Raw genomic sequence first — 23,291 nt, forward strand, 5'->3', positions numbered from 1 at the left:
CCACCCCCACCAGCCCCCCCCCGCCGGCAGCCGCCCCGGGCCGCGCCGCCTTAAGGAGCGAGGGGGGCCGCCGAGTGCCCGTCCCACCTGGTGCCCGTCCAACTCTCCCTCCTTCCCCCCGGCTTTCTCCTTTCCCAATGAGCTCCGGCGGGCTGGGGGAGGAGCGGGGGACGGAGTAAACTTTGCCCCTGAGCTGCCGCCGCTGCCAGCCCTCCGGACCGTGAGTGCGCGCGGGGGGCACCCGCCCCGGCCCCGCAGCGCCAGGCTGCCCTCCGCCCGCTGCAGCCTCCCCTCCCCGCCTGCCTCCTCCACATCTCGCACAGTGCGATGTAGGGGCTTGTCCTTATTTTTTTTATATTATTTCTCGACGAAGATGGTTTAATTTTATTTTTTTAAATGCATTCCTATTATTTATTAATCCCACCCCACCGTAAGCCTGCCCAGCCTTCCGCTGGCTGGGCCAGAGCGTAAAGCCTGGGACCGCACCTGGGGCGATGAGCCCCGCACTGAAGAAGCCTCCCAGAGGGATGCGCCGGGGCCGCGCAGCAGCCTAGAGCCGAGCCCGAAGCTCACAGCGCCGGCGGTCCCCGCTCCCTCGTCCCCTCCGCCCGCCTCTGCCGCTCCCCGACCTCGCGGGACCCCGGACCCGAGCCTGCGCCGCGCTCCGGAGAGCTCCGCCGGGGGGAGAGCCCCGAGCCCGAGGAGAGACGGGGCGGCCGTGCTAGATGCATGGGGGAGGGCTCCGCTTAATGCAAGTTCTGGGCTCCTGCAGGGACCCCGACAACTGTCAGCAGCAGCAGCAGCAGCAGCAACTCGGGGCCTCCTCCTCCGCTTCCTCAGCGATGCTTTTCCACAGCCTGTCCGGCTCGGAGATGCACGGGGTCATCGACGAGATGGATCGGAGAACCAAAAGCGAAGCACCGGCCATCAGCTCCGCTATAGACAGGGGAGAGACCGAAACGGTAGGAGGCGAAGGAGTGGGAGTCATTCAGCCCCCTAAACATAACGAACCCCTCAAAAATACAGCTTTTCCTTTAAAATAGCAGGTCGGGGGGAAACGTATGCAAAATACTAAATCGGAAGAAAATTAAGCATAAAGACACCCCCAAAAGGTCGAGTAAAACCACGGGGAAAGGCATGAAACTGTTAATTATTAATAATATGCATCGTAATAGTAACGCTTGGGTGAAAGGAGCGGTGCTGCTCTTGCGAGCAAACAGAAAGCTAGACCAGCCTTTTGGTAGCGTCCAAGAACGCCTTCCCTTCCCCCAGCCCGGCCGGCCTTCTAAAGTTTTTAGGGAGAGGCAAAGTATGCTTTTATACAGATAACGCTTTGGCACAGTGAAATTTTTCTCTGCGGAATGGAAACACAAACAACAAAGGATCCGGTTCGGTGTTGTTTTCCAGGTGGGATGTCCACGCTGAGGTAGTTGTTAGAGCACTAAGTAAAATATATATATATATAATAATAATAAAAGGAAAACTAAAACTCGAGCATCTTTAAATTGAGTTTTTTGTAATAGAAAGATATGTGAACACTGGATTTACAAACATGGCAAATGGATTTAGAGGATGTGTTTCAGGGAGACAGATGGATGCGAATTTTTATAACTTTACCACTTTTATCTTAAGTCTGCTAATGCGCAGTGCTTGTATTTTAATACATTTAGATAATAAAAGGATACATCTTTCAAAGCAGAGTTAAGCCAGCAAAGTGGAAGAGATTTCTGAGGTGTATTAACTGAATCAACATTTTCTGTATACTGTTTTTTTTTTTTTTTGGTTAAGAAAGGATAATTCTGAGGAGAAATGATCCCATATTTTGGAAATGCTGTCTTTTAAGCTGATATGAGCATGTGCAAGAAAGATATCAGTCCTTGGTTTTTAAAACTTCAACAATAGGTGTTACTTCTCTAAATGCTATGGAGAAATTTACTTAAAAGTGTCAGTGAGATTATTTAATCCTGAAATACTGGCTGAGAATAAGCCTTTCAGCTAGAAGGGCTGAGCATGATTTCTAATCAAAACAGTTTGGGTTTTCTTTGGAAAAGTTAATATTTCTCTGTAAAATTAAACAATATCAAGTTATCTTTCCTGGAGTAATAGTGTGGCATGGTGCCTTTATATATCTACATAGCATTTATTTGCATGCACACGTGTATAGAATGAGCAGTGGGATAGGATGCTGGATCCTTAAATACCATTTCTGGATATCAGAATATTTTTGGTACTTTACAGCAGAAAAATCGTGTTTCGTTTAAAGTGGATTTATAAGGAACTACTTTGGTTATAAAACGATCCCTAATCAGAGTTCAGTTGATGCCTTAAAGAACTAAGCTACCAGTGTAGTGGTGTGGCTCCCATACCGCTGTAGTGCCCTAATTTTATCTGTACGTACTGCTGCTAGTGGAAATGCTGTAGTGCAAACAGTAGTGCTCGTAGTGCTGGGGGTTGGTGATCTCTGCAAGGGCTGGATGAAAGTAATCCGTCAGCATGTGCTGGAAACACAGCTTCATTTTCTTTCGATTCTTCCCGCTAGCTGTCTTCCCTCTCCTTGCTTTGCGCAAGGACTTAAGGCTCTAGAGGAGGTAAAAGTAAACACGCGGCTTCCCCCCGCCCCGAGTGGGAGCTCTGCGGCTCCGGCGCGTCTGCAGGACGGCAGCTCGGGCCCCAGCACGGACGGGAGGGCTGGCCTCGAGCAGTGCCATGCTGACAAGTTTAGGACGAAGTGGACAGCAGCGCAGTGCCAGGTCTGCCACAAACACTGCTCCACTGAGAGCCTCTTGTCCTGACTTCGGGTCTGGGTTTAGGTTGAGGGTGCTGGGTAAAATACATGAGCGCGCTTAAAAGGTTTCCGATATTCTTTTTCTCTTTATTTTCTTTCTTTTTTTCCTTTTTTTTTTTTTTGGTAGGAGTTGACAGAAAATGTATTTTTTTTTTTTCAGAGGGTTTCGATTGGATTGTGATTTGACACTAAACTATTAAATTATATAGGGGTTACATTTAGTTTTATTGCTTCCAAGTTTATCCCAGCATAATCTAAAGCACTCTGTTGTTTTTCCTCTCCTTTTTTCCCCACGATTTCGTTTTTCTGATAAAGCGTTCTGCGCCTCAGACCCAGTAGTGCTCGTCTCCTCGGCAGTTTTGTTTCCCGATCCCTGCGGTGCTTTGCTGTGGGTCGGGGCGGGCTGGGACGCGGTTTGCTGGGGAGCGGCTCGCAGAGCTGCGCCTGTGCCGCTGCGGCTGCTGGGGGGTTTGATCGTAATTCACTCGGAATTTTATAGCTAGGAAAATACACACCCAGACCCGTACTCACGGGGCATTAACTATGCAGGCACTCTGTGTATCCGTAATGGTAAAATTTAGAATTAACTGTCTGCGACTTTCCCCGCTCTGACGATTGCGCCTGTTTAGTGAGGAGCATCTTTTCTTGATGTGGGACTGGCAAATTCACAAAAGGAAAAAAAACGGAGCGAGAAAGCCTGGCTCTCAGCCGCTCCCCCCGTCCCCCACCCCCTGGGGCCGGCCGCCTCGGAGCTCCCCGGCCGCGGAGCGGGGCCGGGCAGGGCGGGAGCGGGGCAGGAGCCGGGCTGGCCGGGGGCGCTGAGCAGCAGCCGCTGGCTCTTGCTAACGGCCCGCGGTTGTTCTCCCAGCAGAGCATGCCGTCCATCAGCAGTGACCGCGCTGCCCTGTGCGCCGGCTGCGGGGGGAAGATCTCGGACCGCTACTACCTGCTGGCCGTGGACAAGCAGTGGCACATGCGCTGCCTCAAGTGCTGCGAGTGCAAGCTCAACCTGGAGTCCGAGCTCACCTGCTTCAGCAAGGACGGCAGCATTTACTGCAAGGAGGATTACTACAGGTACAGCCCAAAGCCGCCAGGAGAAGCGGGGGGTGGAGGGGGAACGGGGACACCGCGGGCTCCTGGAGCCTCCCGGCCGGGGCCAGGCGCATCCCCCGGGCTGCTCTGGGAGCACGAGGCCCCTGGGCGGGCGGCCCGGAGCGGAGCGGAGCAGCCCGGCCCCGGGAGCGGCCGCCCGGCCCTACGCGGGTCCCCCCGGGAGGCTGCGGACGGGTCGGGGGTCGGCGCGGCTCCCTGGGATCCCTGCGGCTCCCTGCCGCAGCCTGGGCTCCGGCGGCCGCGGGGGAAGCGGGGCCGAGCCCCCCCCCAGCTCCTGCCGCCCTCCCGGCAGCGGCCCGGCGTCGTGTCCCGGCCCGCAGCCCCCCTCCGCGGGCCGCCCAGCGGGACGGGCGGGATGCGCCCCTCACCGTCTCCTCGGGCCCTTGTGTTTTGCAGGAGGTTTTCGGTGCAGAGATGCGCGAGGTGTCACCTGGGGATTTCTGCCTCCGAAATGGTCATGAGGGCCAGGGATTTGGTATATCACTTAAACTGCTTCACTTGCACCACCTGCAACAAGATGCTGACCACCGGCGACCACTTTGGCATGAAGGACAATCTGGTGTACTGCCGCCTCCATTTCGAGACTCTCATCCAGGGGGAGTACCAGGTGCATTTCAATCACTCGGATGTAGCCGCTGGGAAGGGCCCAGCACTGGGAGCGGGCTCTGCCAGTACTTTGGGACTGCCTTATTACAACGGCGTGGGGACTGTCCAGAAGGGGAGACCCAGGAAAAGGAAGAGCCCGGGGCCTGGGGCAGACCTGGCAGCGTACAACGCAGGTAAGAGACCCCATCTTCCCCCAAGAACAATTCCGACGGTTTGTTTTTGTTCCCTTCCAAAGGGGGATTTCCGTTTATTTTAGCTTAAACCGTTAATAATAGTTTAGCTGCAGCATAATTATTGAGATCAAGTGCTGTCAAACTGCAATTACAGAAGCTAATATGTTAGCATTTTTCACTTCAGCTGGAAATAAAATGTTTTGAAGCAAGGTCATCTGGTTAAGGAGGGGGAGAGGGGGGAGTGGAGCCTGAAATAAAATCTGGAAACCAGAGATTGGAAGTTAGCACTTCAGAGAGCTGTGAATTTTCTTTAGTAGCTACACCCTCCGAGGCTGCTGATGGGTGAAGCATTCTGCCCTTCTCTCGAGCTCCCGCACCTCCGGCTCGGGGGGCAGGGGGCCGAAAAGCGGCCGTCCCCGGGGGGTCGCGGAGGTGGGTGGCTGCGGCTGGGGCTGCGCTGCTGGGGCTGCTCGCTGCCCCTCGCCGGGACTGGCCCTGCCCGGGGGGAGCCGTGCCCCGGGCGCTCTGCCCTCAGCTGCCCACTCGCCGAGGAGTTTCCTCGTCCGGCCTCCCCACGGCGGCTCCGGAACTTTGCAGGGAAAGAAACCGGGGCGGTCTCCTGCCTTCCCGGGGCCCCAGAGGCCGCACCGTGCGGGGGAGGGGGCGCCCGGGGCCGTGCCCCAGCCGTCGGGCTGCCCCCCTCGGGCTGCCCGGGACCGGCTGCGGCGCTGTCGGGGTGGGAGCCGGGGCAGTCGCCCTGCCTGGGCCGGGGGGCTCCGGGGGGCGCGGGGAGGCCGCAGGGCGAGGCTGCTGCTGCCTGGGGCAGGGACGGCGGCGCCCCTGAAAACGGCGAGGCAGAAGGCAAGCACACCTCGGGACGGGGCTGCCACCCGCCGCTGCCTTCAGCAGCGATTTGGGAACGGCTCAAAAACCCGGGCCCGTCCCAGGGGTGAAGGCTGGTGAAAGGTGCGCCTAGCGCGGTCCCTGCGAGCTCCCGCACACGCAGGCAGCAGCGGCTCCCCTGCTTAAAAAGGCTTCCTCTCCGGGGGGCTGCGATCCAGGCGGCCTTCTGCTGCCTCCCCGTGCAGGGCAGATGTTCCCATTCAAAGGACCTGTAAACCGGAGCAGCGGCATCTGTCCCGGGTGGGAGCACAGCCCCAGAAAGTCTTGGTGCTCCCCGACTTCCTAGCGACGCCGTCCTTAGCCGCATTTTGAAGAATTCGTTTCCAAAATAATTGCCCTCCGAGTTCGCTCTTTGAATTTGGGGTTAGTCCCTGTAAATGATGCTGCAGAGATCTTCCTCGAGGAGCCTTTGGCTTCTTCGCTTAAACTATTTGTCTGCTTAATATTTGCTAAACCGATAATCGATTAATTTATATGGTAATAAGTGTAATTGATCTTGGAAATCAGACCGGGTTGTTTGTTGATTTAAAATCTCACAAAGCAGCAAATTATTGCAAAGCCTTCTGTCTTCCAAAAGGAATCCGTTTAAAAGTGTGATAGTTTCTCTTTATTTTTAATGGAACTTCTCATTTCCTCCCGAGAAATGCACGATGTTGTCCTCTGAGGGTATTCGGGGCTGGCACTTTGTGTAGCAAGCTTCGTGTAAATAAATCTTCACCAGGGGTGGTGGGAAAAGGGGGACCCGGAGATGCGGCCAGAGCAGGGACAGGAATTATTTTGTAAACAGCAGCAAACACTCATCTGCTCCATGAATTGAACTGGCTCTTTTTTCTGCTTAAACGAGGCTCCGTTTGCACAGGGATGATGGGTTTTGGATGTGGATAGAGCCTGACAAGTGGAAAATAGCTTAGAAGGATGCCGAAACTTCAAAAAGATTTTTTTCCCTCTCTCTCTTTGTTTTTTCTTTCTTAAAGTGTGTTCCTGTGATCGTAATTTCTTCTTTCACTTGTTGGATTGGATTTTGATGTTGTTTTTTTTTTTAGGTCAGTAAATCAATGGCTGAAAGCTTGCTGAACACAGAAGCACCTGTAAAGAATTCTGAATACTCCCTTTGTGGATTAGACCCCAAACCTCCCACAGCCCGCTGTACTTTATTCCTATCTATCCAGTCTGCCTTTAATAAGAAGACAGGAAAATCTCCTTGCGAACGCTAGAAGCGCTGAGCAGGCTCGGGGCAGCGGAGGCGTTAGAGGGGCGCTCCCTCCCGCACGGGCGGCGGGGCCCGGCCGGGCTGCGGCTCTCTGGGGCCGGGCCGCTGCGGGGCGCTGCTCCGGTCCCGGTCCCGTTCCTGCTCCCGGTCCCGGCCCCGCCGCCCCGGGTCCGGCAGCGGTGCCGGGTGGGGGCTGGCCCCGCGACCAGCTTTGCCAAGAGTTTTCTCCTGAGAAACCCGGGGAAGCTCTGGGGAACTCCCGGTGAGCACCGCTCACGGCCCCGAGCAGCAGCCGCAGCCCCCAGCTCCCGACCCCGCAGCCCGCGGCTGGGTCCGGCTCGGGGCAGGGCTGAGCCGGCTCCGAGGAGGGCGCCCCGCAGAGCCCTGCTGCGGCCCCTTTGTGCGGGCGGACAGACGGACGGGCTGCCGGCACCGCCGTCCCCAGCAGCTCCCGGGAGCAGCAGGAGTGGCGGGTCGGAAGGTTCCCCCCTAATCCCGGTTGTGATCGGGGTCCGAGTGTCCGCCGCGTCCCCTCGTGCCCACCGGCAGTCCGGCTGCAGCTCTGTCCCGGTGCCGAGCCCCCCCCCCTGCGGCTGCGGGCTCCGCTCTGCGCCCCCGGCCGGCCCCGGCCCCCTGCAGGCAGCCGCGGGTGGGAGCGGGGCCGGCCCCGCACCCAGGGGCGCTGCGGGCGGAGAGCGCCGAACGCGCCTCTTGTTTCACTGTGCTTCCCGGACCGGGATTAGTTTGCTTTCTTTTGGGGTAATGTAACGTGTCAAACACGAGCCGCTAAGAACAAAAGTTCCCCCCACCCCCGCCCCCGAGGAAACTCCTCGCCCCCAGCCCGTCCGGTGCCGCGGCCCAGCTGCCCGCTGCGGCCCCGACGTGGGGGATCCGCGGGTGAGCGCGGAGCTGTGCCTCCGGCTCCCTCCTGCCAGCAGGGTTTGTACAAGGATAACGGCGCATCCCGCTTCGTACTCGTGTTGCTGTTTGTAGAGACGGTTTTACACGTTATTCTGCAGAGGATATTTTGGTCACCAGCATCGAAGCACAGTGTTTTAATGGGAGGGGGTGAGAGGCAGCTCCTGGCGATGCTCTCTGTGGGCTTCATCTCATGGCCGGACGGACGCTTGTGTCGTGGTGCCAGGGGGGCTGCGAGGGGTCACCTCTGGTGAGAGCAGCGGATGGACGGCAGGGCGATGGCCTGGGTGTGGGGACCGGGGGAAAGGCAGCAGGGCCTCAGAGACGGCCTAGGGTCAGAAAAGATACTTGGCACCACTTCAGAATTTGCTTTATCACAACACAGGAATGAAGCATTAGTTAATTTAAGGCTCCTCTGACTGGAATGTTACCAGTTGTATTTCTGAACTCCCAGCAGGAGTCCTAGATGCTGCAATTGCACAGAAATCCTAAGCCCCGGTGGTTGAGCAGTTCCGCTGGGAGCTGCACAGGGACACCAGGACCAGGGAGGAAGTGCCTGGAAACCAGAGTGCCACGCAAGGGGCACGTACGGTGCCAGTCTTACACCAGGGTGGCCCTTGCAGAAACCCCTTCGCTCCTAAGGTCTCCATACATCTGTGTCTGCCTGGCGTGGACATCTCGGTCTGGGCAGGAGATGCACGTGATACCAGATCGGTGCAACCAAATTCTGGAGATGGTGCCAAGTACCAGAAACAAACAGAAGAGGAGAAGTGGCACTAACGAGGAGGGTTAGGTTAGGCTGGGGGATGCTGCGGGTGCCCAAAGCACTTGGACAAGACAAGGAAGAGCAGACACCCTCATGTGCTTTCAAAGTCTGTTTTCTAACTTCCTTCCTAGAAAAGGACAACGGTTTGCTGGTCTCAGATGGTACATATTCACTGTCATCTCAATGTTATTTTTATTTAGAAGATTAGGAGTAAAATTATAAGAAATTGAAAGAGCAAATTGTTCATTGTCCAGTTGATGAAAAGCAGATTGTCTCCTTCCCTTCTGGGAGGATTCAGAATCAGTTTTATTTCCTTGGATCCTGATTGTATCTCACTCCCTGTAGAACAGGTTAAAATCCAGCTACTTGCAGCCCTAGGGTTTATTTTGCTGCCTGTTAACATGAACAGGTCCCAGCTCTTCTGATGGATATTTTGATGCAGTTCCTCCTAACTCTTTGCCCTGTTATTTCTGGGAGGGTTTGAGAGCATTTAAGACAACACACGGAGGTCTTTTACTTTTCTAATGTCTACAATTCCATGAGTATGTTTTAAGACCAAGTACTGTGTTGTTTTACATTTCCATAATACCTTTTGCTGTAAGAAATATAGTTTCAGTTATTCTTCCCAGTATTATTTAGAGGGAGAACTGTAGCTCTGAAGGAGATTGGAGCTTGTGGGGTCACCCCAGTTTGGCAACTAGATCTCAGTTCTTAAACCAGAAAAAGACTTTGCTACATTCTGTCCAGCACCATTAATACTGCATTTTTACTGTCTCCTTTTGTGTGTCTTACACCTTTTAAATTGAGGTGCTTCCAGTCTTTCCATACATCACGAAAACAAGCAGAAATGCTTCTTATTACTGGAATTTGGCACAAGAAAGTTGGGTCTGCAAAGGATTTATAGAAATGTATACACATGCACATACATGCGCACACATTTATATATCCAGCACATTTATTTCTGGCTGTTTTTTGAATTGTAGGGGTACAGAAACTCACCAAGATGTTTGAGGCTTCAGACACTTTTTACCGATCTATTAAACAAGCCTGCTTTTGGTCTCACAGCTGAAGTTTTGCAGGCCTTGCTCTATGTTGTGCCATATCTTTTAAAGTTCTTGAAAAGCTGAAATTTGCGGAGTAGCCACTGCACGTGCTGCAAAGCTGCTTTTGTGTATCTATATGCATATTGCCCCATGAGTACGTGCATTTTGTTTTATTTTTTGAATAGTGGTTTTAATGCATGTCTTTCAGAAATGTATTCAACAGGGCTGAAAAACTCTCCTAGGCAGTATGAATTTAAAGTATGATTGCAAAAGATACAAGTCTATGAGATGTACTCAGCTGAAGGCAATGGATAACTGAAAACAAAGCTGTTTATATGCTTATGAAATTCACCAATAACTCACATTTTAAAATACATCGGTCTGCTTTTTCTGCATGCAACATAGAAGAGAGATAGTAGTGATTTTTCATTACTCTTAACCCGCAACTTACGGGAAATTAAAAGGGAGTTTCAGATTCTGGAGCAGAAAAAGTAAATTAATGACAGCTTATTTGAGCTAATTTTCAGTTATGTCCATGACATTTTTTTAGTGAATTTAAGCTTGGTCCTTAATGTTATTTTAAGAGTTTTTCTATGGTTTACTTTATGCATGTGTTAATTAAAAACTACTTTTGGTCTATGAGACTATTTTGTTTGGCATTCAACATTTAATACAATTTGACAATTATTACAATTTTCCTTGGTCACAGACGTCCTTTGCAGGCTTTGCAGTTGGTTTATGCAAATGTGTCAGTCAGTCTCATTCAGTGATTTCAAAAGAGTGTAACAGGATCAGTCATTCAAAGTAGCATTTTCAAATGCTTAAAAATGAAATGTAAATATAAATAATAATAAAAAAGTGTATTTTTTTTCATTTGGTGTGCTGCTGATATGTTGTATTAACAGCTTTATTTCTTGAGCTAGTCAAATTATAGTCATAATTTGCTGTCTGGTACCCACAAACTTTATTTCTTTTATAGTGTTTCATTTAATGGTCTCTCTTGTACTCTACAGGGTTTAGTTTGATGGAGGAAATAATTATAATTTTAACTGGTCTGTTCCATCGAGATTTAAGTGGGCTCTATTGTACAGCTTTCTTTGTACATTACAACACAATTTATAGTGATACAAAGTACGTTAAAACACTTTACAGAGTGGAGGACAGCTACTGTCCTACAAGCAGAAAGTGGAGGAAAGGCTGTGTGGAGATGGAGGAAAGAAAAAAGGAAACAGACCTGACATTTTAAAAGCCATAAAGAGGCAGGTGAGGGTCCTCGCAGACTGGTTATTGTAAGGGAAAAATAGAAGATGCAGAAATGGAGGGGAAGGCAAGTAGGATTTGTACCAGTACAATACGTGCCATGGTATGTTATTTTAATTGCTGCTCTCAGATGAACTGCAAACAATGTTGGTCACAGAGCAATAGGTTTACACGCCTTTTCCTCTTGTTGCCTTAAGCTTTAAGCTGCAATGAAAACGATGGTGACCACCTGGATAGAGACCAGCAATACCCCAGCAATCAGAAAACAAAGCGTATGAGGACATCATTCAAACACCACCAGTTGCGGACAATGAAGTCATACTTTGCTATTAACCACAATCCTGATGCCAAGGACTTGAAACAGCTAGCTCAGAAAACCGGCCTGACCAAAAGAGTTCTTCAGGTAAGAAGAGCAGTCTTTTGTACCAAAACATCAATTTTATATTTGAAATGCTGTGGGTTTTACTAATCTTCAAGCTTTTCATAATCGTTCATACCTTCTGTGAGACATCAGTTACATTCTAGAAAGTATGAGAAAAGTTATTTCATTTCAGCTTCCCAAAAGCAGATCCCTTGGGTTTTAATTTTTAAAGACAGTTGTGAAGGCGTGGGGTCCTACTTGTTTTCCTGAAGTTAGTCAGTTCTGGTGCATGTTTTAGCTTCTGATCTGCTGCAAGAAAAAAAAAAAAGTTTAGTTAATGTAAATAGAGAGCTCTTAATTTAGAAATTGCGAGGAATGGTTTTCTTTGTAAGTGAGTAATCAGCAGTTATTTATTATTTTATCAGGACAGGGAAGATGTCTTTTCTTTCACAATGTAAGTGGACATAAATTTAATTTTTCAAAGATTATTTTTTAGCCATAGTAAAGTAACTTAGAATGAAAGGCGACTGCATTTTGAAAATACCTTTTCTCTGAAAGCTGGATTTTTCTTGCTTCAAGGATATACACTCCATTTGAATTATTATGGCAAGGAAAGGTAAGAATATTAGTCGGCTCAGCTCCATTCTAATTTATAGTTTGGATTCAGGAAGTGAATTTTAATGGGCACTTACTCAGAGACTATAACTAGAGATAAATGTGGGCATATAGCATGCATGACATTCCAAAAACTACTGAAACTACCGAAATCTTTAAATGGATCTTTAATAGTAGGAAAACATGGTTTGTGGGCTTTGTAGAGAAAGCTCAGGCTCAGTGCTGGGAAAGCACTGTGGACAGCTCGCACGAATTCATAGGCAAGTGGAGGGCAGAAAACAAAAACATTAAAAAAAAAAAAAATGAATTCACTGGAGAATAGTGGATCCTGTAGTGTGTACACCCAACTGAAAAGGGAATAAAGGTTTGTAGGCTTTTTAGTAAAACTGCTAATGAAAAACTGTATGTAATTCCTTCTCTTGGCCATGTCCATCACAGGTGGATTTTGTTTGTTTCTGTGAAGCTGATTTGCAGTGGAACAGATTCCTCCTCTGTAACTTTGGCACATCCTAGCACTTGACACAGTGCCTCTCATAGCAGCTCTCTTATCTGTGAGTGTGGAAGAAAGGATTTTCTGCATTTAACTATCATTATTTTGGCACTTCCTCATTTTCTCATCAGAGTTTGCACACTTTAGTGTTATCTACTCTGTTACCAGTGCACTCGCACCTGAATTACCTGAGAAATTTCACATAGTGCATGAAGAAATTAGATCAGTGCCTAGAAAATGCCTCTCTCTTGATCTTCCTTCTGTTCTTTTTCCTCAATCTGCACCAACTTTGACTTCCATCTCTCTTCTCTTTTCACCCAATGAGCCTGTCCTTCCAAATCTTTTCCAAGTCTTTTTCTCTGTTCCTTCCTTTTATAATGTGTTTATATAACATATATAATATATGACATATAATGTATTTATTATAATGATTCTGTGATTCTGTGATCTCTTCTCTCCAAAGCTGGATTCCATGTCTATCTACAGCCTCTCTTTCAGTTTATTGATCGCTTCCGTTTCCACATTACGTACACTGCATCTTCCAGTTTAAGGTGCCCAGTGCTTCCTCTTTTTTTTTGTGGCAGTCCTTTACAATTCTACAGAGCTTTTTTCATGGTTTTGGCAATTGGTGTTTCACTTCTTTTACTTCCACAGTTAAATGCTTCTTTATCTCTGAGCTCCTTTAGCTGAAGAGTGGTGCAAGATAATCATTGGTGGTGAGGATTGCACACAGAGGATGGTGCTGTTGGAGGCACTTCAAGAAAATGACTCGGAGTGATACTTTGCGTAGTATCGCTTGAGATTTTCTGTCTGTTACGAGCACTCTCTACTCCGTTGAAAATTAATTTGGGCTTTAAAAAACAAACTTTCTTTTTGGATTTTAGAACCTTTTGTGCCCAGTTGGTTTATTTCTAACCTGTGAGAGAAAATGATGTGTGCTTCTGAAACCATGGAGGGAATTTTTCAAACACTGAAGTTCACCCTACAAGTTTCAAGGTTGCTTCTTGCTGGGGAAAACTCTTCATGATGTTGGTTACTGAGATAGTTTCACTTGTTAATTCTTTTGCGCCAGAAAGGTTGGCGTTCCATCTGTGTCATTTATTGAACATGAAGTAATTCACTGACACTATTGATCTAAACAAGCATTGTTAGTATTAGCCTGTCTCACATGCTGAAGGCGTATGGACTCCCAGATGTATATGCACACATTCCAGTAGTAAGAAATTTTCTGCCTTCCCTATCTTGTTATTAGACATGTCTGTAAGCGCTTGTATTTTTGTATGTTCAGGTCTCAGTTCAGCTGATGAAAGATAATGATTCTTTATCTATCATGAACAGAATATAGTAGAATAGAAAATACAAGGTAGCAGATGAGGAGAAAGACAAATTCTCTTATTCTGAAACCAATGGGGTTTCTAAACATGCAGAGGAGATCCTAGTGTTTTAGGAAATGGCTGTAGTGCCATTACTATAAAGGCAATCCCAGACAACATGTCATGAGGGTGGCTTGTAGAAGAGCAGAGAGTTTGGCCATGTTCATAGTGATCTGTGATACTGGATTGGAAGACCTGACTTCTGTCTTGGCTTTATATACAATGAGTCATCAGCTGCCCATGGCCAGAAGAGGAATGACAGGGAAATGTAAGATATTGCTTTGAAAATTACACTTCCTTCAGTGGCTTTGTAATGCAGAATATTTTCCTTAAGTAACGACAATAGAATTACAGTAAGCCTATTTATATTTTTACTCCCTAACTTTATATATTTCCATTCCCATTTAGCTTTATATTTGCAATTTGATATACACCTTGTACTGCAGCTGGGGAGGACAAGTCCATTATTGTAAGCTATAATTCATAATTAGAGTGACCAGCTAATTGTGAGCTAACTAATTGGTGTAAATGTTACTCTTTTGGGAATCGATCTTTCTTTTTTTGTGAGTTTAGAAAGTGAAGGTAGAAGTAGATAGCCCTAAGAATATACGGTTTGCTAGCTATTGCTATGCACCTCTTCTGTATCCAAGAGTATGGAAAATGATTATCCATGGCAAAAGCAGTTTAGGAACATGAACCGTTGTTTTTCAGTGGGTGTCTTGTACACTGCTTATTCTTTCTTGAATCACTCCCCAGTAATGTTGATATGAAAATCCTACAAAGATTATTCCTGCGTGCATTTGGACTTTGCTAATTCGGTTTCCAACAGTCAACAAGCACAAAAATTTTCACAGTCATGTGAGTATCCTGCACTAGCTTTGGTGAAGATTTGCTTTAGGATAGCATACTGCAGATGATTTACCAAACCTTTGTTCATAAAATACCCTATAGTTCTCTTTCAACTGTATGTTTAATAATCAAAGCAGAATACTCAGAATGTGCCCGCAGTGAGTAAACACGGTTTGCTGTGTGGTGGAGCATCCTTTACATTTTTATTTGTTTCTCCTGTTGTTAGTAAGTAAAGTTCAGTTAACCTAAATGTCTCCAGGTAGATGTGTGAATTAGTAAAATTGTGTTTAAAATTTTGTTTATAGTGTAAGCTGTTCATACAACCAGTATACAACAGTTGCAACAATGGAGGTGTTACAAACAAAAAATAATCTTAGATAACATGACCTCATTCATGCTGGTATCTCAATTCTTTACAACACTTCGCATATTTATTTTCAATACTTCCCTATCTTATGGAGATGTTATTTTATTCCCATTTTACTGTCAGAAAATGTAGACAGAGAGAGAGAAATGAGATACAGATAACTGAAGACATAGGATAGTATTTGAACTGCAGAACGACTCTGCCTAGCTGAGCTGCTGCCCAGCTCCAGGCAGGCGGTTTGGCTCCCCAGAATGTGGTAGTGTCAGTGGGTCTCACGGCCGCTTTTATTCCTCAGTGGGAGTTTCGGTCCATATTTTCCCCACTTGGTTTGAAACAGCTCAGCCCTATAATGATACCGTTGGACAGAAAAACACTATGCACTTCCCAATGAATTTCTTTATTCTTCAGTGCTGAAGACCAGATTCCTAATTGTGTAATTGATGTGAGATAAGTCCTTCTGGAACAATTCTTTCAGTTATGTATATTTGGGTTGTTATTTCTCTACTTGAATGTAATACTGTTACAGGTGCAGGGCCCGAATTGCCAGTGTGCGCGTAGAGCGCTGCCGCCGTTATGCACGGGACAGCGGCCCCGGCTCGCCAGCTCTTGCACGCTCGTTTGCACAGCTGTGCGCCACAGCGCAGGGCAGTAGCGAATCAAGTTGGCATTCCTGCAACTCAGAAAACAACAGTTTTAATTCTTTCACTACTCTTCAATGTGAAGCCTTTGCTAAATACTTTCATATCTTCAGTGCATACTAGAATATCACTATTGCAATAATTGCTTTGTTATTCATTTCTATCATAAAACATGGCATTTTCTGAATTTCAGTTAATAAATATTTAGATGCTTTTTCAGTACTATTGCAAATATTTACTAGTGGACAACTTTAAAGAGCTCTGTAGCCATTAGCTGATTAACCTTGACAATATCTGAACTGGACTAGAGGTTTGGTCTGATTTAATTATGCTGTCACTATGGAACATGTCAACAGTGGCAGTCTCTAAACTTTAAACTTCATATATATGATTCTTTTTACAATTTCTAGAAGGTATATATTAAAAAATCAAAGTCAAATTTCTTAATTTGTGGGACAAATACAATTGTCTCTTACTGAAAGGTAAAATAATCCCAAAAGTGTTAAAATTGCTGTTTTCTACCATTCCTACTAATTGGCATTTCAGACTTCATAGCTCGAATGCCCAGAACAAACTAATTTGCTTCGCCTGCACCCCTGGCACACGAGGCTCCTCACCTTGCTCAGAAGCATGCACAGACACTTCCACGACTCCCTTCTTGCAGGGCTCTGGATGAACAGTCATGCGAGGGGAAGACACAGGCTTTGAATGTTTCAGGCAAAAATACCACAATTGTTGTTTTTGCAGTTCTGACCGCATCACAGGCTTACCACTATAATGGACTGCGTTATAAAATAAATATATTTTGCAGTGCTAGTTTAGGAGAAGGTTTCTGTTTTCTTTCTGTATATGAAACCAATGTATACCCTTTAAACAAAATGTTTTAGTAAGGGGAGCACCAACATAAACTGAAACAAGGACCGGTAGGGATGTGAGTAATGAATGCAGCTCCCACAGCCACTGCTAGAATTTGTGCCTGAGGGATCATTTCCTTGTGGCATTCCCAGGAGAGAGTGGAAGAGAGAGTATGTGTGCTTACAGACCCTTGGCTGGGAGAGAAAGCTTTCCGGAGGAAAAGGAGGAGTGCTCAATAGGGGGAACTTGGGGCTGGACCATCCATAGATGAGAAGAAAGCCAGTCAGAGGAAAAATGGTCTGAGACATCTTCACCAGTTCTAACTGCAGCTGGAAAGTTGAGGGGAAAGAGGAGACTTCACAGGACTGCATCGTGTTTCCGTGCCACTCCTCCGCCGGCAGCCTGGCCTGAAGTGGATCCTGCGGCAGGGGCTGTGCAGGTTCAGAGTTAGAGGTCAGGATTTCTGTAAAGGATGCTGTGACCACACAGCAGCCTCGTGAGCTCTGCACACTCACTTTCCCTGTACGGGCCACAAAGGAGAAATCTGATGGACTAAGGCTGGGCAGGTGCTTTGACTCAGCTCCTTTCTCTGACATACAGAGATGATGAAGTTCATTGCACCTGGAATGGAAAGACTTGGTCCTATTCCTTATAACAGGTCAACGTGAGGGCAGTCGGATCAGGATTGAGTCAATTGTAAAGAACCTAACAATGTCAGAAGGCCTTCTGATAAGGAAGCGCAGTGAAATTTCAGCTAGTTGTTCCAGCAAAATTAGCTGGCATCAGCAGGTGGAACACAGGGTATTTAATGGTACTTTCAAATTTAATCAAAGTAATATTCTGTACCTACAGTTCATCCAAGTTTCACAAATAAATTTTATCATATCTATTTTCAAATAGGTCAGAAAAATAATTTATCTAACAAATCCTGTAAACAGTAGAGAGCATTTTTAGCTTGGACCTAAACTGAAATTTAACTGAAAAAGCAGCAGTCATAGCTTTTGTCCTATGATTAATTAGTGACTAGTTAGATAATAAATAATGCAAGAAGTAGAAATTGTGGAAACATTATTGCTGTATGCGGCTATCATTTCTTCTGAAATTACATTTTTAATGCAATATGGGCTTTTAATACCATTTGAGCCTCTTTTTCCAACATCATTCCAGGACTGGAAAAAATTTAAAATGAGACTGGCATAGGAGCTGAATCATTTGAGAAAGAAGAGTAAGAAAGAGGGACAGTCTTGTTTGGAAGGTGAGAGCACTGCTGAGACAAGACATGAGAAAGTTCCCGAGAGAGCCCTCTGAGCCCGCAGGAAGGCAGGGTGCTGTGCTGTGTCACCTTCTGCACACAATGGGAGATGGACCTGAGATACCAGGGTGCTGAAACTCGCTAGTTTATGTTCATCAGATGCTTGATTTCTATCTCGTCCCGACAAGTACTTCTGGGAGTGAGGGCAGTCGAGGATTCTCAGGGGCCACCAAATTTGTAGGCATCTTTACTCGCAGCCTGCACTGAATGACTCCCCTCCTGTCCCAAGCAGACTGTTTACACAGAGCATTGCAGGAGAGGGAAAGAGGAATGCTTCACAGGCATGCAGAGGACACTTTTCATGACTGGGGCTACTTTTTTTAACATGTTACCATAAAAACATCTTCACCAAATCAAGCTTTGATGAATTTGTGAGTTTGCTTTTGCTTTTCTAAACACTGCAGCTCTTTAAATGCTACCCTGTTATATTAAACTATTTCAGGTTTGGTTTCAAAATGCTCGAGCCAAATTCAGACGGAACCTCTTACGTCAAGAAAACACAGGGGTGGATAAGACTTCAGATTCAACACTCCAAGCAGGGACCCCATCAGGTCCTGCATCAGAAATATCCAATGCCTCCATGAGTCCATCCAGCACTCCCACTACTTTAACGGACTTGACTAATCCTACCATGCCTACTGTGACATCTGTCTTGACGTCAGTGCCCGGAAGTCTTGAGGTTCATGAATCTCGAAGTCCTTCACAGACAACTCTTACAAACCTTTTCTGATGACTCTTTCTTAATAATTTCTTTGAAAAAGAAATTATTCTTAGTTGAAATTCCAAGTGTATTTTAATAGAGGCTTTGAGCAACTGACTAACCACAATTAGGATCTCTCCTAAAAAAAAAAAAAAAAAAAAAAAAAAAGAAAAAAAAAAGAAGGAAATGTAGTGTTCTGGTATTACGGAGTGTGGACTGAAGAATAACTTGGAAGATCTATTGCAACACAACATTTGTGTAACTGTACAGTTTTGTGGACTGAGCAAGGGAAACAGCAATTAATTTAAGTTGGCTAAAGCTTCTGTATTTTCAAAGACTGCCATGTGCCTTATATACTGTTTTATCTACATACTTTGGATTCCATGTCCACTTCTCTTTTTCTCTCTGTATATTTATGACCAGGGCAAAAATGTCAAGAGTTTGTTACTTTGAATAGTCCTAAGCCTTTCATTGGTTGCTTTGTTGTTTTAGAATTTTAAGGTCGAAGTCTGTTCGAATACCAGAATTTGTAAAATCTAACCAGTAATAAAACCACTTATGGAAACTACTTGGTAATGGCTGCAGTTACATTTAACATGAGCTTCACAATCAAGATAGGCTGATTGTATTTAAAAGGATTAGAAAATTGCACTTCAAACACGGTATCTGCCTAGGATAAACTCTAAATAGGATGTATACATTCCTCTTGTTCCTGAAGTCTGTATGGGTGAGAAGTCCACCCCGTACAACCGTCTAGGTATATGCAGTATAGAGAAATAAATGTTAGTTGCAGATAGAAATTATCAGATGAGGTTAAAGTTAAAACAGGCAAAATATACTTAATTTTGTTGTGTGAAAGAAACTTGACTTCAGCCAGCATTTATGAAAACAATCTTGCTTTTGTGCAAGAGATAGCTTGTCCTATTGCACGGAGGAGGCAAGCTAGGTATCCGACAGCCATGTGGCCAGAAACGGTCTGCTACAGAGGTGAACACTGGGTAATACTTTCCCTAGGAAGAAGACAGAAGTATTTCAGGTTATTTTACGATATTGGTGGGCAAAATGAGGCAAAATTATGTCTTACAGAGTCACAGCCTTACATTTTTTGTAATGCTTTGAGGGAATAGAAAGCCAAGGAAGAATATGATATTATCAATACTAAAAGAGTGGATATTCCTTTAACTATTGCGGACCTTTCAATAAAACTGAATTCCTTCTCCAGAAAAAAAAAAAAAAAGTGCAGAATATAATTCATATTTTGAGTTCTTTTTCCTATTGTTTTTAAAGATATTTTTTCTGTAATTAAAGAAATACCTCAGCAAAGTTTAAATATGTATAAGAATGAGTACACACTATGCTGTTTGCCCAGTAGTTTTATAGATTTTGAGTGGTACATAACATGCATATGGTTGTTCCTTTTCAAACCTGTTACAATCATTTTGTTTCAGTCAAACTCTAGGTTGTATGTGGCTAGCTCTCTGAAGCTAATCTGTCATTCCCATTGGATCAAAATTGCTAAAAGATTTTCCAAATAAACAGCAAGTTATGTGCTAAGATTTGTGTTCTTTGCCCTTTTCAGAGCATTGAAGATAATTTATTAGGCCAGACTTTTTGGTAACAATGTTTTGGTTTTAAAAGCACTATATTTATTCAGCTTTCTCAACTGAAAATTTGCCATTCTCATGCAAGCCAAATTTCTTCTGAGCTCAGTGAGAAATCTCAGAGAATGAGGACTGTGGGATAGAAATGCTGACATAATTAGGTCATTTATTAACCTTTTTTTTTTCCACAGTTCTGCTTAAAAAAATACAGGTGAGTTATCTGAAAAGCAAGATAGTCTGAAAAATCATAACTAGCTTAGATCTGTGAAAGAGATTACGCTCCGGTCTCCAAAACCAATAGACTAGCATAGTTCTTTATGTTTATTCACAATGATGAAACATTTGAAAAAATGAATTCAGGTTTAATTAATAGCCTTTACAGATATATCCGAGACATTTTTTCCTCATATTATAAATGTCTAATAAGTAAATTGTACTGGTTAGTGGACTGTAAAAGAGTACGTATCTGCCTTTCACAGGCATTCAGACACCGGTTCTGCTGTATGTAATGTTTTGCTCATTGTCAGCTACCTTGGAGATTGGATTTTTTTGACATGCTTTGCTGTATCTTTTCTTGATTTAAAAGGCAATGTTGGTCCAATGTTAAAAGGATACAGCCCATAATTAGAAACCCTGTGTATTAACCTGTAAGAAGTTTTAAAAAACAGAATCTTGAATTCGTAAGTGTTACAGCAAATGTAGCGCAAATGGTTCTTATTTGTGATCTTGTATTTTAACTACCTGAATCCACATGGATGGAAATACCTTTCAGAACAACTCTCGATATTGCCTTTTCAAATAACTGAAATTTATGAAGGGGAATAATCTAGTGTTAATATTATCTGAAACCTATAAGAGACAATTAGATAATTGTCTGGTTTAATCAAATCAGGGATTTTGCATATAAATAAGAGACAATATTCTATGTAGGGTCTTTATGTAGGTACATTAGGATTCACTCACTGGCTCCAATGACCTATGTTGTCCCCATGATTGTTTCAATCCTGTGGTATTGTTTGGTTGTTTAGAGCTTGTTGGTTTTGAATGCTGTACATTTTTTTACTACTGCAATCCTAATGTTTCTTCACATACTTGTACAGTTCCACATTTGATGTATTAGTCTGAAATTCTGTTAAAAACATGAACAAAAATGGAAATGATATTTCTTTGGAAGTGTATTTTTACTGTATATCTAATTTGAACTAGTTGAACATACTTCTTTACATTTTGCATGATAGGTGTGTAGTTCATTTTTTAATATGAAAGAGACTTAAGAGTAACTTAGAATGAGAATATAATGAAACCTATACAAATATGGAAAATACATACAATGATTTGCTACTTTTTGACTCAAGAAACTTTTTGAAATACATTTTACCCAGTTTATTTAAGATAATGCAGACATTTTGTCTTTGAGTTCATAAACAATAAAGAATATAAAAGGGGATTATGCATTAGAAAAACTTCCAGGTCACTTGGCAGCAAGCTGGATTGTTCTTGTCAAACAAGGAGAGAATATTTGATCTTCAGAATACTGAATAGACATACTTTGTTCTGAGGGATAGTGTTACTGTAAATGGTACGTAATCACAACTTAAAATCCATTGATACTGTTAATAGTTACATTTCATAAAACTTAGCTCATATTGTCTAGGTCTGGGGAGAGAAGACCAAGGATCGTTATACTAACAGAGGAGCTGAATGCTTGCTCTGGAAGCAAAAGTGAATTTATAAAAAACACTGTGGATGGAGAAAGCGCCTCTAGGATATTTTGATTTCCAAATTATCATTTCTTACTAACTGTTAAGAACACATTTAGAGCACTTTCCTATAGCTGCTTTTTTTTTTTTTTTTTTTTTTTCCTTTGGAAGGTAAAGATCAAAACTTAGACACCTTTAGTAATCATCTCCTTTTCTCAAAAGAAAAAGGACAAAAAAATCAAAGTATGAACTGGAGTTGAGATTTAGGCATGATGGTAGCAAATCCATCAAACTAAAAGAAGTTCCAAGTGTACATGCTTATGGTCCTCACAGTGACTTAATAGTCCTTGGAAAGAGAGATTTGCATTGAAAGTAGCTGAACTACAATTTATCCCTCCTAATAGGGAGGCTCTAACCATTTAAATCATTCCTGGTAGCAATTATTTCATCCATAGCTAATATGGAAAAGATCTTTGGAAGTGTAGTTAGCACTTTGAGAGTGCTAATATCTGTAGTAAAATAATGATCTGTAAAATGAAAGTCTATGCGTTTTCCAGACCGCTCTGACCTGCATTTGAAAAAGCTGCAGAGTGAAATGCATGTGCAACATGTCCAGTTCAGCTTAGCAGCCAGGGTTTGGTTGGGTGTGAAATGCTTGTGCATCTGCTATTTGCTGCATGGAATTTATGCAGTTGCCAGCTTTCCAAGTTTGCAATATTACATCTCACTTTCCAGACCTATGAGTCCTTTTTGTCTTGTCCTGCAAGTGAGTTGAGTGGAACTCTCCTTACTCCCATACTTGAAATCATTATGCCCAAGTCTGCAGCATTGTTGATTAAATAAATAAATCTAGCAAAACACACCAATTGTTCACACACTCCATACGCTGCATTTACGGCTGGTCAGAGCCTCTGGTACCATACGTTACTGACCATGTAGACAGCAGGGGTGGTATGAATCGTGGTCTGTCCTCATCCAAATTAAAGAGAATCAAAAGAATTACATTTTTGATCTATAGTTGATAAATATGTTTTAAGAGTATCTTGGGACTGGAAAATCAAAGAGGAAATAAAGAGGGCATCTTTCTGATACACGGGAAGCTGCCATGATAATGAAGACAAGCAACACGGCAGCTGGTCTGCAAGTGCTTTGTGTTTCCACTTCTGTCAGTGGAGAGATGGTCTCATTGCAGGGCTTAGCTGGGATGCCTAAAATGACGTGAGTTCAGTCTGGAAAGTGCAGAATTAAGTTTGAATCTGTCATGACATTAGGTGACTTACCAGTAACTTGTCTGAAAATTACTGTTGATGGAGGCAGGATGGCTCCACTCAATAGCAGAATGTTACCTTTTACAAGTACATACCCTGCTGGTGCAGCATTTATCCCACTGTTCTGTGGGGCGGTGCTGCTAGGAAGGCATCTTCATGCTGGACGTGGTAATCTTTCCTGAAAGTGTTTAGTAAGTAGGCTGAACTCCTAGGAAAGTCCGAGAAACCAATCATCTATTTGTAATAATTTATAATTATAATCAGTATCCATGTCTTGTTCATGGATAACATGTCTAATGGTTAACATTTCTAATTTTGGTTAACATGGTTAACATTTGGTTAACATTTGGTTAACATGGTTAACATTTCTAATTTTGTGATCCGT

General features: G+C 44.6%; 1 protein-coding gene and 1 long non-coding RNA gene across 7 annotated transcripts in view; one reads left to right on the forward strand and one right to left on the reverse strand.

Annotated features, from left to right (window-relative positions):
* LOC118175348 overlaps positions 1–219 on the reverse strand; it is a 7,567-nt gene extending 7,348 nt beyond the window's left edge. The window contains exon 1 of the long non-coding RNA XR_004754951.1: positions 88–219. This is a non-coding gene — a long non-coding RNA (uncharacterized LOC118175348). The remainder of the gene's footprint in view (positions 1–87) is intronic.
* LHX2 (LIM homeobox 2) overlaps positions 1–21,095 on the forward strand; it is a 31,224-nt gene extending 10,129 nt beyond the window's left edge. Inside the window, exons 1-5 of one of the 6 annotated variants that reach the window (XM_035341516.1) lie at positions 7–962; positions 3,654–3,859; positions 4,295–4,677; positions 10,975–11,180; positions 18,080–21,095. In XM_035341516.1, the coding sequence (XP_035197407.1) occupies positions 726–962; positions 3,654–3,859; positions 4,295–4,677; positions 10,975–11,180; positions 18,080–18,367 (1,320 nt within the window). In that variant the 5' untranslated portion in view covers positions 7–725 and the 3' untranslated portion in view covers positions 18,368–21,095. Of the gene's footprint in view, positions 1–6; positions 963–1,206; positions 2,751–3,653; positions 3,860–4,294; positions 4,678–10,974; positions 11,181–18,079 lie in introns of those variants that run through there. The other 5 variants (XM_035341517.1, XM_035341515.1, XM_035341514.1 and 2 more) reach the window with 5 other exon arrangements.
* Positions 21,096–23,291: the final 2,196 nt, after the last annotated feature.

The sequence above is a fragment of the Oxyura jamaicensis genome, chromosome 17 (genome assembly GCF_011077185.1).
Source record: "Oxyura jamaicensis isolate SHBP4307 breed ruddy duck chromosome 17, BPBGC_Ojam_1.0, whole genome shotgun sequence".
NCBI classification, from domain to species: domain Eukaryota; kingdom Metazoa; phylum Chordata; class Aves; order Anseriformes; family Anatidae; genus Oxyura; species Oxyura jamaicensis.